General features: G+C 38.8%; 1 protein-coding gene across 3 annotated transcripts in view; it reads right to left on the reverse strand.

Moving 5' to 3' along the window:
• Window positions 1-21,113, reverse strand: part of LOC5570412 (cadherin-86C) — a 649,107-nt gene that overhangs the window by 57,287 nt on the left and 570,707 nt on the right. For all 3 annotated transcript variants that reach the window (XR_002500161.1, XM_021843135.1, XM_021843137.1), the window contains exons 3-4: window positions 13,918-14,123; window positions 7,368-7,612 (exon numbers count right to left, since the gene is read on the reverse strand). Coding sequence is in view for 2 of the 3 variants with exons in the window: in XM_021843135.1 (XP_021698827.1) it covers window positions 7,368-7,612; window positions 13,918-14,123 (451 nt within the window). In the remaining variant the exon portion in view is untranslated. The remainder of the gene's footprint in view (window positions 1-7,367; window positions 7,613-13,917; window positions 14,124-21,113) is intronic.

Consider the following 21,113-nt stretch of genomic DNA (forward strand, 5'->3'; position numbering starts at 1 on the left):
TTATCAAAAAATATTATGATCCAATCTACCAACCATGCAAAATAGCAGTTTAACTTTCACTTAAGATATAATTTGATTGAAATTGCACAATTAAATTAAGGTTAAATCGATTTTTTTCAACCTGCTAGCAGTCTCCATATGAAATTCTTCGTTTCTCTTATATGGAAAAATACAATGCTTTTCTAAACCAACAAAAAATAACTTTTGGGCATCGGAAGTATTGTGAACTTTGTTGATATGTATGTGTAACAACATGAAGTTTGAGTTCTGTGGCAAATTAAGCAAATAAATTGCCATACAAGCTGAAAAAACTTGCATGCAAGTTGGCTGAAATAGTCATATTTAGCATTTTCAACAGATAATATCTCAAAAACTAGACGTGCTTTGATATTTCTGTGAATGGCAATGGATTCAGCATCCCTTAATTAAGTAAATAGCGGTATTTTGGTGCTTGAGACAAAATCGTGTTCCGCAGTGTTATTATTATTTTACCAGGAATTGTGTATACTAAAAAGTCATTTTTCTAATGTTTAAAACAGAACTTCACTGAACATGAACTCTTGCAAAACAAGCTAGGTAAATAATTGCTCTAATTTTTTTATCTATACTCAAAAACCCTAATTAAAAAAAACGGTTCCGCGGACCCCCCTAGGGGTCCGTGGACCACCGGTTGAGAAACCCTGTTTTAATATGTACACACAGGGATTGAATCCTGAGGAAATTGAGAGAATTTTTCACTCATCACTCTCTGTAACTATCATAATAGCAGCAGTGAGCACATTATGAGAGACTGTTTATCGTATACTGCTACAACTTTGATCAGGTCGGGAAGATAGCAGTGCATGATAAAAACCATCTAAAACCTGGGGTACACTACTGCTATCGGAAGTTCGGGGATTGTTTATCGTGCCAGTAAAATAAAACACCTACCCCCAACGGTAAACAAGCAAGAAAAAAGGATTTTATCATCGCTCTCTCTCTTTGGGGTCTCGTTCACTGCTACTATTTATCAGACTTATTACAACTTGCGATATATTGCCGTTCATCGACCGCAACAGATGGGATATTTCTCTTCGCTTGCTTTGATCATGCATCAAAATCAAATGAGAGCGAATTCTGCAGTACCTGTATACACATATGTGAGTCCTAAAACTAGCTTCATAGGTACAGTGGGATTCCGTTTTTGGCATGGTCCATTTTTTGAACCTCCCATTTCGGCAACATTTCGGAATACCTTTAACAATGTAATTTTTTTTTAAGTATCGTTGAGTCGTTCGTTTTTTTTTATGAAGAGCATGACAACTTCAGGGGCATTATCGACGAAAACTTAGTCCCCGAATTCTACAACCAATTCGGGGGCTCAATTTTCGTTGATAATCCCTCTAATTGCATTATCTGCTAGGGCTACCGTACCCCTTGGTTTAATGCGAGATGGTAGTGAGCTCACAATGTTTCATGAAGTCATTAATTTCAATTGGCGTCTCAATAAGGGTTCCAACATCTTTTCTCAGGCATTCACGGTGTTTGACCAGCCCACTTAAGTCTGCCGATAGGTGATACACTTAATAAAATTATTTTGTTTCTTCAGATTTGGGACAGCTCGTTGAATAAATCACTGACACTTTAGCAATAAAAAGTCTATGAATCTCACAGAGTTTCAATCCTAAATTTTGTCTCGCCTCTTCAGCTGTTATCTTTATGGAGGAATTACATGCCTTGCGCATATAAAAGCATACCGCAATAGCAGAAGCAAACATCATAAATAAAATGAGTGACGTATTTCGAGTAAATTCATATTCAAGTAAAATTCAGAAGTGTCAATAAATATTCCATAACCTAGACAATAGCTAGAGAAATAAATGACTTAACAACTTCTTCTATATGCTTTCAATAGCGCCAAATGCAGGAGAACAAATGCGAGCACAATCTCTTTTCTCAGTTAGTAAAGTGTTTAATGAATGTAATAGATACTCTATATGACGTTTGATTTTTTGGAGAAACGATCCAATGTTCTGTACCAGTAATACTCAGGCTGAAGTATACTACATACCATATCAACATTTAAAAAAGTCTGTGTCTATTTATTACGTGACGCTAAAATTGAAAATTTTTGACCAACTCCCCCCCTCCGTAACGCTTTTTGTATTAAAATTTTAAATTTTTGTATGAGCCGTAACGCTTTAGCCTACTCCCCCCTCCCGCTAGAGCGTTACGTAATTTGTGGATGCCACCTAAAGGATGCGGGTCCAAGGAAAAAATCCAAATGTTCTTTCCGGGACCATGGTGATCGCTTACTAGGTCTTTAAGTTTTCTAACTGGATACTAGAGATTCTTTACGCGTTCCATGTTTAGTGTTTTACTTTAGTGGCATGCTAAATAATCCCCAAACCTCCTATAGCAATAGTGCCTCAGGTTTGGAGCTTGTTTAGATGGGTTTTATCACGGTTACCCCCTCCGATATAATCAGAGCTGTAGCAATAGAATAGAAACAGACTCTCATGATGTGCAGCGGATCATAAATGTTACAGAGAGCGATAAGGAGTACTCTCAATTTTCTCAGAATTCAACCTCTTGCCAATTTCTGCTTGTTTCTCTCTCATTTCATGACAAACAGCGATACTCAGCAGTTTTTAAGAATTTATGTTTTAGGAATGTGTTTAGATTACACTCATAGTCCAGGAGAGTTTTCGTGCGAATCGTACTCAATTTTGTGTAACTTCGTTTAAGTGCGTGAGAAATGCTTAGTCATTTTCAAATTCACGGTTAGGATCCTGGGATGATAGGAAATCTTATCTCTCGAGTGGTGGCTCCAGAATTGATAATCATTTTTTTCGTTAATATCGGTCCTAGACACACCGTGGGACATGCCCTTCACACCATCGCGATCGCCATCGTTGTGGCCTATGGATGATAAATAGTTGTAGGTCCTCTTTCGTTCGTTCGGCGAACCAAGAGCTAGAAGAACGCGGAAGATGTTCTTGCGAAAATTCATGAGACACGCGAACACTCTCCGCGCGCTGCTAACCCATTTTCTGCAGCAGCTGTGGATCGCGTTTTGTGCTTGGACAAAAATGGATGGTGACTTTTTCCCTCCTGCGCCATTGATCGTCCATCCTGCAGTGTCGCGCTCTGGTCGATTGTAAATTGTGCCACATGGGTCCATTTCGCCATTTAGGGCTTTTCCTAGCGAGAGAGAGGTTATGTCAAGCTAGGAAGAATCGGGTCTCTGGGGTGGTGAGTTCGTAAACGTGATGTCCAATTTTGCCAAGTTTGCCTGTTTGGGACCTGCCTGCCAGGAGAACGCTGTCCGAGAAATATAGCCCATCGGCGGTATTTATTGCGACATCTAGCGGAAGAATTAATGTGAATTGGACAATAAATGAAATATGGGACAACAGTTTCTGAGAGTAGTCTTGCAAGGAGCAAGACCTTTTCCATCTCTTACTATTTAAATGTTAACAGTTCTAAGGATAGTTGAAGTATAACACCATCTCCCGCGTTTAGTAACATTACGGCGTAACTGCAGTGATCGTTTCATTATAATTATTTTTATTGTTTAACTGGGAAATTATCATCGTCGCTTTTCTCGAACTGCATTGCAGAATCTAATGAAAATCAAGTGAATTTTGCGTAACAATCTCATTAGAAAACCGATGAAGGAAAATGGGTCGCTGCGATTACGTCTACGTGGTATTGAACACGATATTTGAAAAAGTAAATTAATATCAATTAATCAGTGTTCAGTCATACCGACTTTGGTGATATTTTGGGTTTGGATTCCAAAGAATTTTATCAAATTTCTTCTATTTGACGCTTTTTTATTTTTCAGAAAATGAATAAGCAACGATAGTACAGCAAATAATGTAATTATTTTGTTACTCCAAATGCTAAGATTAGCAAAAATTTGGGTAGGGTGGGGGTGAACGATTTTAAAAGTTATTAAACAAATTTTATGCAAAAACGATCGATATTTGTTCCAGGTAATGATTTGGAATAACTTCGGTTGGAAGAAGTGCTGAATCGGTTTGTTCTTATTGACCAGAGAATTCAACCAGGCCTGCAAAAAGGTATGGTATCATTCGAAGTTTCTTACGGTATGCGTCTACTAGAGTATCATTGGAAATGCTTAAATATATTTCTCATAGATAACTTCAGGTTGTTTTTGGTTTTTATCATGAATTATATTACGGACTTCGTAAAGGGTTTCTCTTCCCAAGTTATTTTCTAAGGAATTGTTGAAATTCATTTAAAAGTTGCAGAAATGCTAAACGAATAACTGCTGAAAATGTTTCGTGGATGATTAATTTTTCAACAAATTCTCATGCGAATATCTTCCGAAGTTAAGAATTTTTTTGGAGATTGCTTCAAACATCTTCTAGGAATTTATAAAGTGTCAACATTTTCGGGACTCTGGAGAGCTTTTGGATTATTGACGGTATTTGTTAAGTGATTTTCATAAGAATCCTAGTATAAATACAGGAAGGAATCTTTGAAATAATCCCAAACAATTTTTGAGGCATTTCCTGTAGATGTTCCTAGAAAAAAACTCCTGGACAAGTAGAGCAGTCTTGAATGTTCTTCTGAGGTATGTAATTGGCGAGTGATTCTTTAAAAAAAATGGTGATATCCAGGTTACTTTCTGAAGAGATCCATGAAATGCTGTTGTAAGAAACTAATAAACAACTTTTGCGGTAATCTCTGTAGGAGTTTGTCAAACAAATTTATCACGATTTGTTTGCTTCTTCAACGAAGATGGTTCAAATGCATGCAACTCCAATTGCTTACTTAATGAACATTTTCAATTATGTTTTAATAAAGCTTTTATCGAAAAAAAAAATCAAAAGAGCAAAAACACACTGTTTGTAATTAACATTTAGGAAAAAGCAAATTTTTCATGCTAGGATAGAATATCTTGATAACTTTCATATATACACATAAAGTTTGAATTCTGTGGCAAATTAAGCAAATAAATTGCCTTACAAGCTGGCAAACTTGCATGCAAGTTGGCTGAAATAGTCATTTTTTGCATTTTCAACAACCAATATCTCAAAAACTAGACGTGCTATGGTATTTCTGTAAACGGCAATGAATTCAGCAACCCTTAATTAAGTAAATAGAGGTATTTTGATGCTGGAGACAAAAACGTATTCCGCATAGTTTTTAATCTGAACGATGTGCAAATTAGCGCGGTACGAATTAAAAAGTGTTCAGATTAAATGTGGTGAAACCAATGGGGGTACCCGGCACTGGAGAAATTTATAGAGCACTTCTGGAATATTTGCTGGAGGTTTCCATGGAGAAATCATTAAGAAGGAAAAGAGGCATCCTTTAAAGAATCCCTATAAGTAAACCTAGAAAAAAAATCAGAAAAAATACCTAGCCAAAATCTGTGTCAAGTCCCTGTTTAATATCGTATGGGATATTTCAACAAACATCCCAAGAAATGTTGCTGACCGAATCTTTGAGAGAATTGCTGTAAAAATGTTTAGAGTATCGTTAGAGAAATTCTTGCAAGAAAAATCCTAGCAGAAATTCTTAAAGATTTTTCTTAGAGAAAATACTTGTTGATTTGTTTAAGTATAAAATTTGAATCAGGAAGATAACTAAGAGAGATTATATGTTTGCAGGAAGAAACAGAGCTGCGATGAACCTGTTTAACTTTTACGTCCAAACTCAGGGATTTCTTAAACTATGATTCGATACCATGCCACTGGTAATCGTTTCTCACAACTAGTAATAACCCAAGAACCAAACAGCCATAAATAAAGTTTCCCAGCCAAACAAGATTGTAGCCACAAGCCGAACAAACTGAAGAACGATAGATCCACAATGTACAATCCAATCGGCCAATACGATTTAACACCCCAGCCAGAGCCAGAGCCAGCCAACGAACGGAGATTCGTTTCGGTGCAATAAAAAACCATAATCCAGCAGCGCCCAGAATGGATAAATCGTCGATTGTTGTTCGGTTCGTTCCAGATAAATAAATTTATGTTTTATTTAATCTAATTATGCCGTGTGCGATCGTGGTGAAACGCGCGCGCGTGCGTCTTCTTCGATCGAGACACCTGGTCCTTGAGTCCAAACCGAACGAACACTGCAACACCATCCAAAGCAGAAGGTGCCGGTTCTGGCGAAGAATTTACAGCCCCATTCTATCAAAAATGCATGAATTTCTTGGAGCACCACATGATACCAGCCGTACAATAAATCGACACGATTCGATTCTTCTTCGCATATTGCTGGAGTCTACAGTCACCTCACAGTTATGGATTATAAACAGATATATGGATCGGAGTTGGATTAAACTCAATACATCGCATCAAATAGATATGCAGTTATGTGCAGCTATATTTTGTCTTTGACTTTATACAACCAAATTGAAGCTACATGGGTCAATATGACCCATCCCTCCTGAGAGGGTTATCTCGCAGATAATTTACTGTTGTAGGGTTCTGATCCATTTGGCTCATGACAAGGGCCCAAAACAAAATACCTTTTCACAAGACGTTTCAAATCAGCTGATTCGGAAGCTGTTTGGCAGTTCTTCTATGGAAATGACAGTTCCGTGTATGCACCGCTCTTTGGCAGATGTAAACAAATGTATACACGGAACTGTCACATGAAAAGGCCTATTAATTTTTCAGTGCCATGGCGGTAATTCGGTTTTGCATGACTTTATCATGATTTTTAACAGAAATATCTTTCCAAAGCTAGTCCTCAGTTGATCCCTAACTGAAGGGGTGACTGTACCGCGAGGAGGCACGCGTATTGCGCCAATATTTATGGCTACCGTTGATCAAACACCCGATTAGGGCGGAAATCTGGTTGAACTTGAACAATCGCGCCTGTAGCCAGGGCTCGAAGGCAGCCATTGTTCTCCGTGGACGACCCCGCGCTTGGGAAACAAAATATTAATCCGCCCTCGTTCGCGTGCGCGATCGCTCAGTGACCGACTTAAGGTACCGTAAACCGGAGGCGAATTGATTAGTATTTTAGAACTTACTGTTGTTTTATCCTTAAGATTCCCGATATTTTCAAGCTAATTTGTTGGAGCGAGCAACGAAATCAGGATCGTATTCGGTTCGCGTAATAACCACACTATCAGTATCGTTTACCAAAACGAATCTCTCAACTTAAACAACTCTTTATCATATAAAAACTCCCACTATTTTCTTGTGGAAGTACGGAGGACTCCTTGGCTTCCATAAAGCAAGTAACACGTCAACATTTCACTCCCATCCCAAAATTGACCTGCATTATTGTGTATCATAATTATGAGAGCACCAATACTGGTCACATTCGCCCCTGTGACCAACCCACCCCCAGATTACGGTACCTTCTTCCGCAAGAAGCCCCCGTCTTACCTCTGGCACCATGATGATTCCGGTTTTGTGTGGGAAAATCAGGTCATGGGGGGTGCTGAAGTTGGTGGCAGTGATCGAACAGCTCTGAATGGACATTCCGCCCTTGGTGTCCTTTACCGAGACCTGGAAGTCATAATAGCGACCCGCTTCCAAACGTCGCGTCAGGATAACGTTTGCCTGGCAGATCGAGTTGAACTTGGTGCACGGTAGGGTTTCGATCTGGACTGTGGATGATGCGGCGTCACCTGGAAAATGGGGAGATAGGAGATATTTTAGCGACTGGACAGTAAACAGTTTTGATTTGGAAAAGTTTACTTGGGTTTTGTATGAGAATAAGAAATATTTGTTGCTGTTCTTTGCACACAACTTCATAATTATTCACGAGATTTTCCGTAATTTTTTTTTATGATTTCCGCCAGGAATTCCTCAAATGGTTTAACCAGAGAATTCCTCAATCATTCTTCAGGGTTTCGATTATGGAATAATTCGTTCAATGTTTTCACCAGTTCCGCTCAACATTTCTTCAATAATTTCTCATTAATCCTTCACATATTTTTCCAGAGATTCCTTCAAAAAAATTTCTAGGGATTCCTGGAAAAATATTTATTTTATCAATCTTTCAATAATTAAAAGTTATCTATTGTAAATCATTCAAGAAAATCACCAATCTAGCCAGGTCACTAATGTTGTATAAAATACGGGTTTTATCAATGTTCGCATAAAAATTCAAGTATGATTTATCAAAAACTTTCAAGTGATAACAACTACCGAAAAGCTAAACATTACATATAATTTGCAATTGGATTAGATGGACAAATTGATGTGAAGATTTGCGAAAAAGTTACACGTCTTCTCAGTGAGAATCGAACTCACGACTCCCCGATCTCTAGTTGGGGCGCGTTACCACTACGCCATGAGAGGACTCATGAACGCAGAAGTTAACCTGAATTCGATTTCAGCTCAATAATCACGTGGTCCTTTTTCGCAAAGTGCACCTCTTTCGGAAGAATTAGATGCCCATCCCATCCATTGGAAGCCCACACAATAGATACCTCAGCCAGCGCAGTTGCTGGCTAGTGTAGTGTGCTATTCCTATACCTAAAAAACAATGCGCTCTCTGGCTAGGCATTGGATATATATAGAAAGCGTTGTGTTTGGATGGGCATCAAAAATACTTAACTTAACCTGAAAGAATTCCTAATGGGATCCGTGAAGAAGGTTTTCTGGGGGAATGCCTGGAAGGATCCATAACAGACGTTCAGAAAGAACATGCAGGGCTATTTATAGAGGGATTGCAGGAAGTGTCTCTAGAACTATTCTTCTAAAAAAAAAATCTCTTGATGATACTGTGGAATTATTTTCAGAAAAAACAATGAAAGATAACTTTTGTTTTGGCTGTGCAGCGTTGATTTTATTCAATCTTCGCCGACGTTTCGGAACCGACGACAACACTCTGAACAGATTGGTACGCCAAGCCAATTCTATCAGGAAGTCTACTGAATTTTCATTCATTTCATCCGTTCGACCAGAATATTGTATTAGCAACCAGTTTTGTACAAAGAGTAAGAACTTTCAGCACTGCAAGGTTCAAACGAGTACAAGATCAACTCATACTCCAACGACTTGAAGAAAACAACTATCCAAAACATATGACCAACAGATTGCTTCACTGGTACCCAGCTACCATACAACAATCCTCTCGATCATCATCACCACCTACAACACCAACAAATGAGCCGATCGAGCACATATTAATCCCGTATGTAAGCGTACGAATATCATGGACCAGAGATTCAACACCTCAAGGTTGAATCGCTTTCGTTGAACACTGTATCGAATACCAACACCGATAAGGTTACCTGTGATTTGTTGTTTGAGTTTGTATTAAAACTTGTATTTTACAATTTTAAATAAAAAAGGCCCTGAAGAAGGTCCGATCCAAGGACCGAAACGTCGGCGAAGGTTGAATAGAATTAGCGCATTTTAAAAAGACTGCAAGCCGAAAACAAAAGTTACCGTTGTGTAAATAACAGTCGAATCCAATAGTCTGTAATAGATTTCTCCAAAAGTCCCTCAGTGTTGAAACACATCTGTGACTAATGGGGTAGCCCTCTATCCGGCATCAATGATATTCCCTTCTATATTGCCTCAGGGTCGGCATATGCGCTTGTTAATCCGCTTGTTAATCTTATACTCACAGGTATCTTCATTGCTTTCTTCCCACTTTCTAACAGCCATGGTAGGTCGAAGGTAGGATTTCCACTTCCTCTTTTTCTGTTGGAAGGGGCCCCTCCTCTATTCCGCTACCTCACCTTCTTCCTTCCCACGTCGCCGCTGGTACGCTCCTTTTCGGATGAACTGCGAATCCTCTCACTACATGCTTCCTTCAGTCTTCTTTTCCTCGGACGTGGCTTGAAGATGCTTCGTCGCAGATAACTTAATGGCGTTTACCGACGTAGCACAAAGCACTTTCTCGCCCGCTTTGCAGACTCGAGTGTAACGTAAGAGTACTGCAGAGTACTTTGAGACGGTAGGACCACTAAAGGTCTTCGGACTTAGGTAAAGTAATACCAAGGGTAATACCAAGGATCCTGCGGGCATTTTGGAAACACAAAGGGAGTGTTTCAATAATCAGGATGATTGGGGCTCTTATCGAGGGTCTGTTACCACCAATCCAAATTATCGACTGCTGTATTCTCCTATTCTTTGTACGTAGCGCTTCCGAAATGTCTGGATTCGCCCCAATATGGCTCCTTTTACGCTACCCTCCAGAGTTCGCCCATTCTGCTCGTTTTTTATGTCTGGTGGAAAGTAGCGGAACAATTTGCGATGTGGCTGTATGCTGTCCAGTGGGCAATGTGTGGTGATGCTAACAAATATTCAAACACTCTCTTGGTTTTCTCTTTCTTTCTTCAAAATACTACACGAAACACGAAACTAGAAAAATGAAATTCTTGAGCAATTCTTGCTGGTACCGATTACTTCTTTGAAAAACTTCTAGCGAATATAACCATTCCAAAAACCGAAATACAACGATACCGAAATCGCAGAGAGTAATTTACCACCTCTGGAAAAATACCTACAGGCATTCCTGGAAGAATTTCAGGAGGCTATCAGAACTACATTCTTGTGGACGGCTGAAATTTTTACGACGTCATCGATATTAGAACTTTCAGGGGACCTTATATCGACTCCGATCAAGTTATAAGCAAATTTAGAGCGTGACTATCAACCACTTCGAGTTCTAGCAATCGGCAATCGTTGCGTTTTAATGTCTAACGCATGCCAGCAGATGGTGTAATAGCGGACTACCGTCAGAAGATCAACGACTGGATTAGTGAAATCAACGAGAACATCAACCTCAGCGATCATTTGGAGTCAGTCTACGAACGGTGAGCACAATAGCACGAGAAGTGATAGGTACTGCTCAACGAAGACCAAGGAACGATTGGTTCGACGAGGAGTGCCAGAGAATGACGAACGAGAAGAACGTGGCTAGACGCCGGATGAAGCGGTATAAGGAAGCAAAGGCAGCTGAAAAACGGATCCAGCGCACAAAGGAAAAGGAGTAGGAAGAGGCAGTAGTTGCTCAGGCGCAAGAAGCTATGGAACAGAACGACATGCAACGGTTCTACGCATCTGTCAAAGCGGAGAAAAACAGCGCCGTCTCCCGTCATTTATAACGACCGTGAAGGAAACTTACTGACGGATAGAACAATGGTGGCCGCCAGCTGAGAAGAATACTTTGAGTCATTCTTCAACGGAGATAACGGAAGTAGATCTAGTAGCGACGATGGACAGGCTTTGGAACCTCCAACGCTGTGGGGATAAACCTACCCACGACAGAAAATCCCTTTAATAGGATGTAATTTAATTCAATTCAATTCAACCTCCAACGCTAGATGATGTAATGAAGGTTATTAATGGGCTGAAGAACTAAAATGTTACTGGGAAGGATGAGCTCCCGGCCGAACATCTCAAACACGGAAGTGAGCAGCTGCACTAACCTCCTTTCGAAGATATGGGAGAAATAACAAATGCCTTCTATTCTGTAGGACGGTCTCATTTCCCTTTTGTACAAGAAAGGGCATCGACTGGAGTGCGCCATTTACCGAAGGATAACACTTCTTAATTCAGCGTACAAAATCATGTCTGGAATTCTGTTCAACAGATTGAGACTGTATGAGAAGTCTTTTGTTGGCGAATATATCGTGACGATCAAGGACGGATCAAATGTTTACCCTGCGTCAAATCCTAGATAAATTTCGGGAGTACAACTTTCAGACTCATCATCTGTTTGTAGATTTCAAAACAGCGTATGGTTCAGTGAAGAAACGAGTTGGGGTAAATTATGTCTGAACATGGCTTTCTTGCGAAGCTGATTAGATTGATTCGTGCAACGCTTGAAGGATCGAAATCTGGGTGGATGGTGGACGAGATTTCCTCATCGTTTGAAACCTTAAGTGGATGGAATGAAACAGGGTGAAGCTCTTTCTAACTTGCTGTTTAACATAGCGCTTGAAAGAGCTATCAGGAAAGCCGGTTTGCAGAAAAGCGATACCCATTATCACATGTTCTCATATGCTCCTTGGCTTTGTGGAAGATATCGACATCATCGGCATTGGACGCCGGGCAGTGGAGGAGGCGTTCGTGCCTTTCAAGAGGGATCGTACTTGCAAAAAGACTTGAAAGATCGTACGAAGTAAAGACAAAATTCACGTAATACTAGACACTGATCCTTCCGGTTGTCCAATATGGCCATGAATCGAGGACATTGAAGGAAATTGGCCGGAGAGCTTTCGGGGTTTTGAACAATACTCGGCGGTAAATTAGAAAAAGCATTCACAATCACGAGTTGTACCAAGTGTGTGAAAAGGTGGATATTGCCTAAGCGTATGAAACACGGCAGGTGGTGCTGGGCTGGTCACGTTGCCCGTATGCCGGAAGAACAACAAGCAAAGATAAGCCCGGATGAGGACGCCGATTTCGTAGTAGGCCGCGTACACGATGGCTTTTTGCAGTTGAAGATTAAGGCACTTAACGTTTAGGGTGACTGGAATCGATTGGTCCAGGACTGAGCCTAGTGGAGAAGACTCATCCATTCGGCGTTGATTCATCGTAGCGAATTGTAGCCCACCAAGCATCGAGTAAGTATCATAACAGAACCATCTACCCAAGTAGCATACATGTTTTATTTGAAGCAAAATAACTATTATATGACAAGATCTAGTCATATAGCAGTTGATAAGCCTGAATTATAACATGTGTGTTACTCGGGTACTGGTCTGATATAATTTCTATGATTTGATGTGTTGTTCAATACCAATAGCATAGTGATCTGTTCAAAAGGTTTTTCAATGTTTTGTTAAGAATTCGGTAAAACGTGTGTGTGTGTGTTATTTTCTGGTGTCATTATAAGGTAATACAGTATGCTGGTATGTAATTTTAAGATCAATGTTTGATATTATTTTGGCATTCCCAAGTAACAATAGTAGCTGAATAGCAGTTTATTCAGTTGATGTTTGCTTGAGAGTGATTTGTTCAAATCCTATAAGGCAAAAATGTTTGTTGGGTTTTCTTCTGCTCGGGTGACTGGATCCTTTAAATATTCTTAGAGAAAGGAAAGAATATGCAAAGTAATATGTTGATGCTTTCGACTGATTATAGTTAACACCGGGGGATTTTTCGGCTTTCAGTCTAGTGATAGCGATTAAAACGTAATGGCGTAGAAAAAACATTACGTTTTAATCGCTATCACTAGACTGAAAGCCGAAAAATCCCCCGGTGTTATGCAAAGTAATTTATAAGGAAATTCATGGAGGAAATTTAAAAGGAAAGGAAGAATTTCAGGAGGAATTACTGGCGAAAAATCTGGAGGCTTCTGGGAAAACTTCTAAGAAGAATCTTTCTTTTTTTTTCTTTTTGAGAGAAATACTTGAGGAATGCTTTAAGATATTCCTAAAGTATTAGAAGGGAATTTTAGGGCAATCTCTGGTATCAGATCTAGCGTAACTCCTGAAGACCAGGATATTTTTTCAGAGGAATCATTGCAAGAACTCTTGGGTGGAAGAATACTTGAGGAATAATTGAAAGAAATTTTAGGAGGTTTTCCCTGAGGGAAATTCTAGTGGAATCCTGAAGTAATCTCTAGTGGAATTTTTGAAAGGTTCCTTGGTAGAAAATTTGGAATAAACTTTGGTTAGATTCTTGGAGGAATCCCTGGTGAAATTCCTTGAAGAATGCTTGTTGAAAATTCTAAAGAAATCCCTGAATGCCTAGTAAAATTGTGTTTATTATAGATCTTTTGTAAAAAAATAGTGAGAACTAGATACTTAAGCTATCAGTATACGGTGCCAATATCAGACTGGGGAAAGCCGTCCAAATATGTGCTTGGCCTCAGAAATTTCTGACAAAGAAGAACACATGTTTGGACAGCTTTATGATCCCACTTTTTGTCCACACCATTTTTATATTCATCCATATCTTCAGTGCTAAAATCAACATCAGATAAAAGCGATCATCATATAAAACCTATTCTTCCGATACTCACCGACCAGCTCGAACTGCAGCGGGTACTCAAATTCCTCGTCCGTGGCCCGTAACCGGTAGATGACGGATCCAACGGCGGCATCGGCCGGCACCAGCACCAATCGCATCCGCGTCGAAGGGTCAAATTTGGGATCCAAACCGACCACGGTCCGCTGTATTAGGCCAACCAGCAGCCAACACTGCCACATGACGAAAGTGAGAAACATTCTGAAAATGGAGAAGAAAATAGTGGAAAATGGAAAATTTCTTCAGGTGCTTTCAAAACTCAACTTATAATATTCTAACATAAACCAAAAGCTTTTTACCTATAAACCTTCAAGTAGACATGTTGTCACGATGAGAGGGAATCAATAAATAGGTCAGATGTAGTTAAGTATCTAGGGTTAAGCTAGATACAGATTTAACTTTCAAAAATCAAATTAGGGGATTTAAGCCAAATGTAACAAATATGTAAAATGTCTGTATCTACTTATGAACAGAAAATCGAAACTTTGTCTTAAGAACAAGCTTTTGATCTTCAAACAAATTTTCAGGCCACCTTTGTTGCATGCTGTACCAATATGGACTACAGTGGGGAACCGTAATCCATTTAGGCTCAAAATCCGTACACTTCATACAAATAGTAGGCGCTTTGTATGAAGTGGACGGATTCAGATTCATTTCTTAGGTGTACGGATTTCGACCCCTCACGGTAGCTGTTGTAATAACAGGAAGGAAGCTCTGAAGAGGATTCAAAATAAACTTTTGAAAATGATTCTGAAGCTTCCTTCCTGGTATAGTATAAATAAGTTACATAGAATATCCAATGTTATCATTGGAACAAATGCCGAATAAAATTCTTATTTATTTTTGACAAAAATTGTTGCAATCTTTTATTGCTACAATAAATTCGTTATATATTTAGGGTCAGTTAGGTTTAGTTATAAATGTTTGTTTTTTTTTTCTCTTATAAACAGGTGAAATCATGTCACCTGTAAAACTTCTGAGCTGCTACGGCAAATGTAATATAATGTGTTGTTAACTAAATGTTAATAAAAGCTTAATTTAGTTTAACCAAATTAGGATCGAAGCGGTCCCTAACACAGAACACTAAGATATAAGAAATGAATGTAATATTTGAAATAATGCTAATAAAGAAATTAGAATAAACATGGGCGGATTAGTTTCTGCAATCTGATCATGTCTCTCGACTCATGTACCGTAAAATAGCGTAAGTTATGATTGCTTCGGATCTGGGCGGGTAATAGACGTATACACCGCAGCTCAGAGAGATCGCATGGCATTTGGCCTAATGAAGCCATTAGAGGGAGGTACCGCCAGTCGGTGGCACTTTTCAGCATTTTATTTCGATAAAACAACTCCAAATGGCTCCCTCCAAAGCGAGCCCAGTAGGCTGTGGTAATGGGCGATTGTTGGGAGCTGCGTTGCTATGGAAATGCAGTGGCCGAGATGCATATGCATATTTATTATAAACGCAGTAATTTATCGACGATTAGCTGGGATTTATGGTTACGCGAATAGCCGCCATTCGAGGAGTGTGGGAAGGGGGAGGGGGCGGGTCTTTATGGCTAGTGAGGTCGTTAAAACATATTTGATGCTACTAGGCATCAATTTGAAGCGAGCCGCGTAGTTAAGGCCAGCGGGGAATGTCATTTTGCGTATGGTGATAATTTAACACCTTCTTAATCGTTGACCGCGGGATGGGGACTTAGTTGGAACAGTAGTTAACCTCTTCCGCAAAATGGACACTACAGTAGTGAGGCTAGATTTTTACAGAGTTGATTCCGTAGATTTGAAGATTGAAGAATTATTATAAGAAATGATAGACCCAAAATTTCAGCTGTCAAATTTATCATGGATTCAAACTCTCCCTTACTCGATATCGAGTTAGAGATCCATAGTACATAATACACCTGATTCTATTGTTGCCCGGGGGTGCGTACCGTGCAAAAAAAGTTTTCAGTTCAAAATTTCAAAAACCGTGCTTTTTTTCTCGATGTTTCATGCAAAAATAAGGTGTTGGCGGAAAAACTTGTATGGAAACTTTTTTTTTTTGCACGGCTGTGTAAAAACAATCCGTGCAAAAACAGAATTGTATGTAATTGGTTTGCATGGCTACCTCGATAGTCCCTTGGATCGCAGTTGCACTGGTTTTGTGTTCTGTAACTCGATATCTCCCTAACTCAATGATCTCTTCCTGGGAGGGAGGCACAGATACTACACACGAAATATTGAACAACACTTTTCCAAATTGCAAGATAACTCCCGCTCACCAACGACAATCAAGGCAGGCTTGGGAAAAATCACTAGTTTTCTTTTGTTGTGTACCTTCGAAAAAGGGCCATAGTTTTATGTGCATTAAATTTTAATTTTGATTGGAAAAGAGTAAAAAGATGCTTGTTTCAATACTTTATGTTTGATCAAATTAAAAGGTGCTATCGTGGCATTGCTTTTGGGTGTGCAGGAAATGATTTTCAACCGGTTGTTGTCAACTTTGTTGGAATGCAAAAATATATGTTGATCAACTACGCGCTTTTTTCATGTTTGCTCATTCATTAAGATGATATACAATGATGATACATTTTTTGGTCGACCTTAAATCAAAACAGGTTAATTCAGTAATCTACCGTCGGAATCCAGGTTACTTGTGAACTGAAATTGATTAACGATTCTATATAGTATTCGTGGATACTGACATTGCTGTCAAAAAGCGAGACAATTGTGCAGTGAAAGCTGTCAAAACGTGAGTCAAACGAGCATGCGTTATGTTCGTTTTGAACTTTTGTTGAAAGTTTAAGCTGAATTAAGGCAAATTTAACATTTTTGTTATTAAGATGTTATGATGTTAATTGAATTAATTTGAAATGGAGTTCAAATGCCTGTAACGAAATAAAATATTTGTTTAACAATGAGAAAGTCATGTCCGTGTTATAATATTATTTTCGACGCTAAACATAGTCAGCACTGCCAGTTTGTTGCCATACAATTTCGTTATAGTTCCGCTAATCTATCAAATAAAGGATCCCTAGAACTGGCTTGGGATTATAATGGATTGATTAGCAGTTTTTGGAACGTCAAGATGTGACTGAAATTTTGGATTTCAAAAGAGCTTGAACCCAACTTGGTAATTGGCAATCTCGAGGTGATAATTTTTTTGTAAAAAATATTAATATCAATGGAAAGCATTAGATAGATAGATAGTTTAGAAGTTTGCGGGAAATTTCGAGAGTAGGTTGATGAATTTCAAACATTTCCTGAAATAGTGATGTACTGAAAGAAAATTTTGATTTGAATATGAGAGTTTTGATAGATTGCAGGATTATTTTATTCAGGAGAAATATTACGATGATGATGATGATCTTCCTTAAATTTTTGTAAGTGATAGAGTGATTGATGCAAGGCATTTATTTTAGGGATATCTTTCAGAAATTCTTGTATGATTCCCCCCCTGATTAAACCAGGGAATCCTCTCATGCATTGCTATATAAGTTACCCTGTGTTTAAATAAACAAATTTTCTAGTAGCTTTATATGTGTTTTCTTTCGGGTTTCATTTTTTTTCATTTTCATTTATTTAGTTAACATCTAAACAGATAACACTGAATCAACAATTTCACGCCACAATACTTGGTTTGTGGCCGCATCTCTCCATCTTCGGTTCTGCTCCACGCTCGCCAAATCGATACGCACTTGATCCGCCCACCTAGCTCGCTGCGCTCCACGCCTTCTTGTACCGACCGGATCCGAAGCGAACACCATCTTTGCAGGGTTGCTATCCGGCATTCTTGCAACATGCCCTGCCCATCGTATCCTTCCAGCTTTGGCCGCCTTCTGGATACTGGGTTCGCCGTAGAGTTGGGCGAGCTCGTGGTTTATTCTCCGCCGCCACACACCGTTTTTCTGCACACCGCCAAAGATCTTCCTAAGCACCCGACGTTCGAAGACTCCAAGTGCTTGCAAGTCCACCTCGAGCATCGTCCACGTTTCATGGCCTTATAAGCGTTTTGTACATGATACCTTTGGTGCGAGTGTGTTTTCTTTGGGGTATATGAAAGAAAAGCCTAAGTATATCTCTCACAATCTATCCTAAAAAATCATTCAATTCATATGACATATTTTACTATGATGGTGATGTTTATAACTCTTTAGATATTTGATGTTTTCAGTATTTTTGCACAAATAACAAATTTTACCATGATAGCATATTTTGTTATTGATTATTTATTACATGTCTACCGATGACAAATTTTACAATGATTGTATGTTTTGCTATTGATGAGATATTTAATGTCATATATTGATTACATAATAATGGTTGAACTAGAAATGATTGCAAAATTTGTTCTTATTTCACCATTACTTTGTTATTCACTTCTACCCGGCAAATCATTGCTTGCACATATGTGTATAGTTAAAAGTTTAAGACTTACGTTTAGTCCCATACGTTGTCGTTGGTCGAATTCATATAATTTTATGATAAATGTTAGATTTTAATTTAGAAGAAATTCAATTTTTACTTACCGTGAATTTACAATATTAAAGCTTGAGGTTAAGATAAAAGGTTGAGAATATAACGAGCGATACAGCTTTACAGCAAGTAGGTATCTATTTTAAGTGGAAAATCATTAATTTTAAGTTGTAATATATTTTATTGTTCATACTGTTTTTCGTCTTACTGTTCCACATTCAGAGTCCATTTTACCAGAACTTTTCGAACAGCAGATCGCTTATTTTATGAATGAAATTTCAACAGGAGGCGGTGTCGTAACGTGTGAAAGTAACAGCAATATCAACAGTGTTGTCATTTCGTAAAATGGATCATACCAGTCATCAGAACTGTCAGTTCGTCAACTGTGTCTGGTCATATCTATCACTGTATAAGTGGTGCAAGGTTCATTGAAGGTGCCCGCTAGCAGCCAGGTTGCCAACATTTTCAATTCACTACTGATGGAATATTTATATATTTTCGGTTTTATGTAGGGGAACTGTGAGTAAAATGAACAGGTTTGTGTTTTACGATAACTATGCTATAAATCTATGCAACACATAGCACTATCCTCAATTCCTAGACAAAAAAGTTATTTCGACAACTCTAGCGCGATCTTGAACTGTCAAAAGCTGGAAAAGTAAACAAAAACTAAGTACGCCTCTCCGTTTTCTCATATGATGTAATTTTTCACTCGTGGAATTTGAGGTTTTTAAGACTAAAATCATCAACAATCTATTGAACTGCATAGCAGATCATATCTTTAAAGTATTTATGATAAGCAGAGGGAAATTGAAAGTATTTTTATCTTCTAAATTTTTAGAACAAATGATTAGAATATGTTGGTTTTTGCGGGTAAAATGAACCACCTGAGATGGGGGTAATATGAACACCCGAACACTACCGGATTTTATTTCAGGTGCCGAGAGTTTTCCGGAGGAAATACAAAGACAGACATGCACGGACAGCCATCCAAATGGTCGCGGCTAAACGTTCCATCAATTCCAGAATGTCTGTGAGATATGCATTGATCATGTACCACATGCCGATAATCATGCTGTAACCCGTTCAATTTGAATGGTGTTCATTTTACACCCAAAATATGTTCATATTACCCCCGGATATATTCATATTACCCCCGGATATATTCATATTACCCCCGTTACATGTTCATTTTACCCACATGTTTGGGACATTGACTCTGTGGAAAGAAATTTTCAAAATTATGATAATGTTGATAAAATTCTATTTCTGTCACAATATTTCTTCAATTCTGAGCAATTGAAAACTAATCTGACAGCTTCATAAGCAAGAAAACATGAAAATTGCTTAGGGTGTTCATTTTACTCCCAGTTCCCGTTTGACAAAATAAAAGATCATTCAGAGGTAAAATATTTTTCCGTGTGGAATTCGTTCGTTAACCACTGACGATTCGTTCTTTGCTTTCGTCTCAAAGTTGTCGAAAAAGTAATTGGAGAAAGTAAACGTGCCGAGTTCACAAGAACTGCCATAAAAATGGACGGCACAAAAATTCGATACAGGTTCAAAATCTGATCGTACGTGAATGCAATATAAATCGTACCCAGCACGCAGTTGCCGAGAGCTATGAAGTGAGCCGTGGTGCAGTTTAGAAGATTTTTCTAAAGCACCAGACGCTACTGACGAATTACTGATTGAGTAGGAGGTGGAAGTGAGCGTGAAACAGATCACTGAGAGGATCACAAAACCACTCAAGAGATCAAAAAAAATCCGTTCCTCAATATCCAAAGATTCACTTTTTCACCATTTCGTCAGGTAACGACCGATCATCAGCCGAACTAACTGAAAAAGGCTCCAATTCGCCTAAAATCACATAACTAAGCCTTTGGAGTTCTGAAAACGGTTTTTTTGGTCAAATGAATCCAAATATAATTTGTGCAACAGAAATTATGTCGCAGAAGTGACGAGGGACTGCAGAACAGACATTTCCAGCCGAAAATTGAATAAGGTTGTGGTAATATTTTGGCCTGGGCTGTTTTTGTGGTTTGGAGTGGGTAACATGGACCAAACTAATAAAATCATGAGTCTTTAATGATATTCTGTGAAAAAATCTGGAGGAATCATTGCTGAAAATGGGTTTGGAGGACAACTACACCTTGCTGCTATTGTCTTACCCCAAGCACACAGCCAAGAAAACGCTTGATTTCTGCCTAACCTGCAGCATGGAACCCTTCGAATGGCCGCCTCAGAGCCCTGACTTGAACCCGATTGAGAATATTTGAGCAATTATTGATAACAAAGTGGAAAAAAAAAAACTGACGTAACCAACAGAAAAACGTATTATGTGGCATTGAATAAGGCCTAGAATAAACGGGATCTTAAACTTTTCAGAGACAATCCGTAGAGGTAGGAAAAAATACGTTAATTTCCGTATATTTTATCTACGGTATCCATAGATACTCTTCAATTCCGGAGATCTACGGAAATTTATGTAGATCTGGCATCACTGCTCGTCATCATTCCCAAAGAGTGTGAACTAGATTGCGTGATCTCTGTACCCCAACAGCGCCCCAAGGTATTGCGCATTTTTAAGCAAATCCTTTCTGTCAACATTCAGCGAGCAGAGACCCAGATGCACAGGTCATACTAATGCCAAGCTGGGAAGGCACCTCGATCGATCGATTAATGTCATGATCATGTGGGAAAGTCCTGCTGCGAGTCGATGGTTATCTA

This window comes from Aedes aegypti, chromosome 1, assembly GCF_002204515.2.
Source record: "Aedes aegypti strain LVP_AGWG chromosome 1, AaegL5.0 Primary Assembly, whole genome shotgun sequence".
Taxonomy (NCBI): Eukaryota; Metazoa; Arthropoda; class Insecta; order Diptera; family Culicidae; genus Aedes; species Aedes aegypti.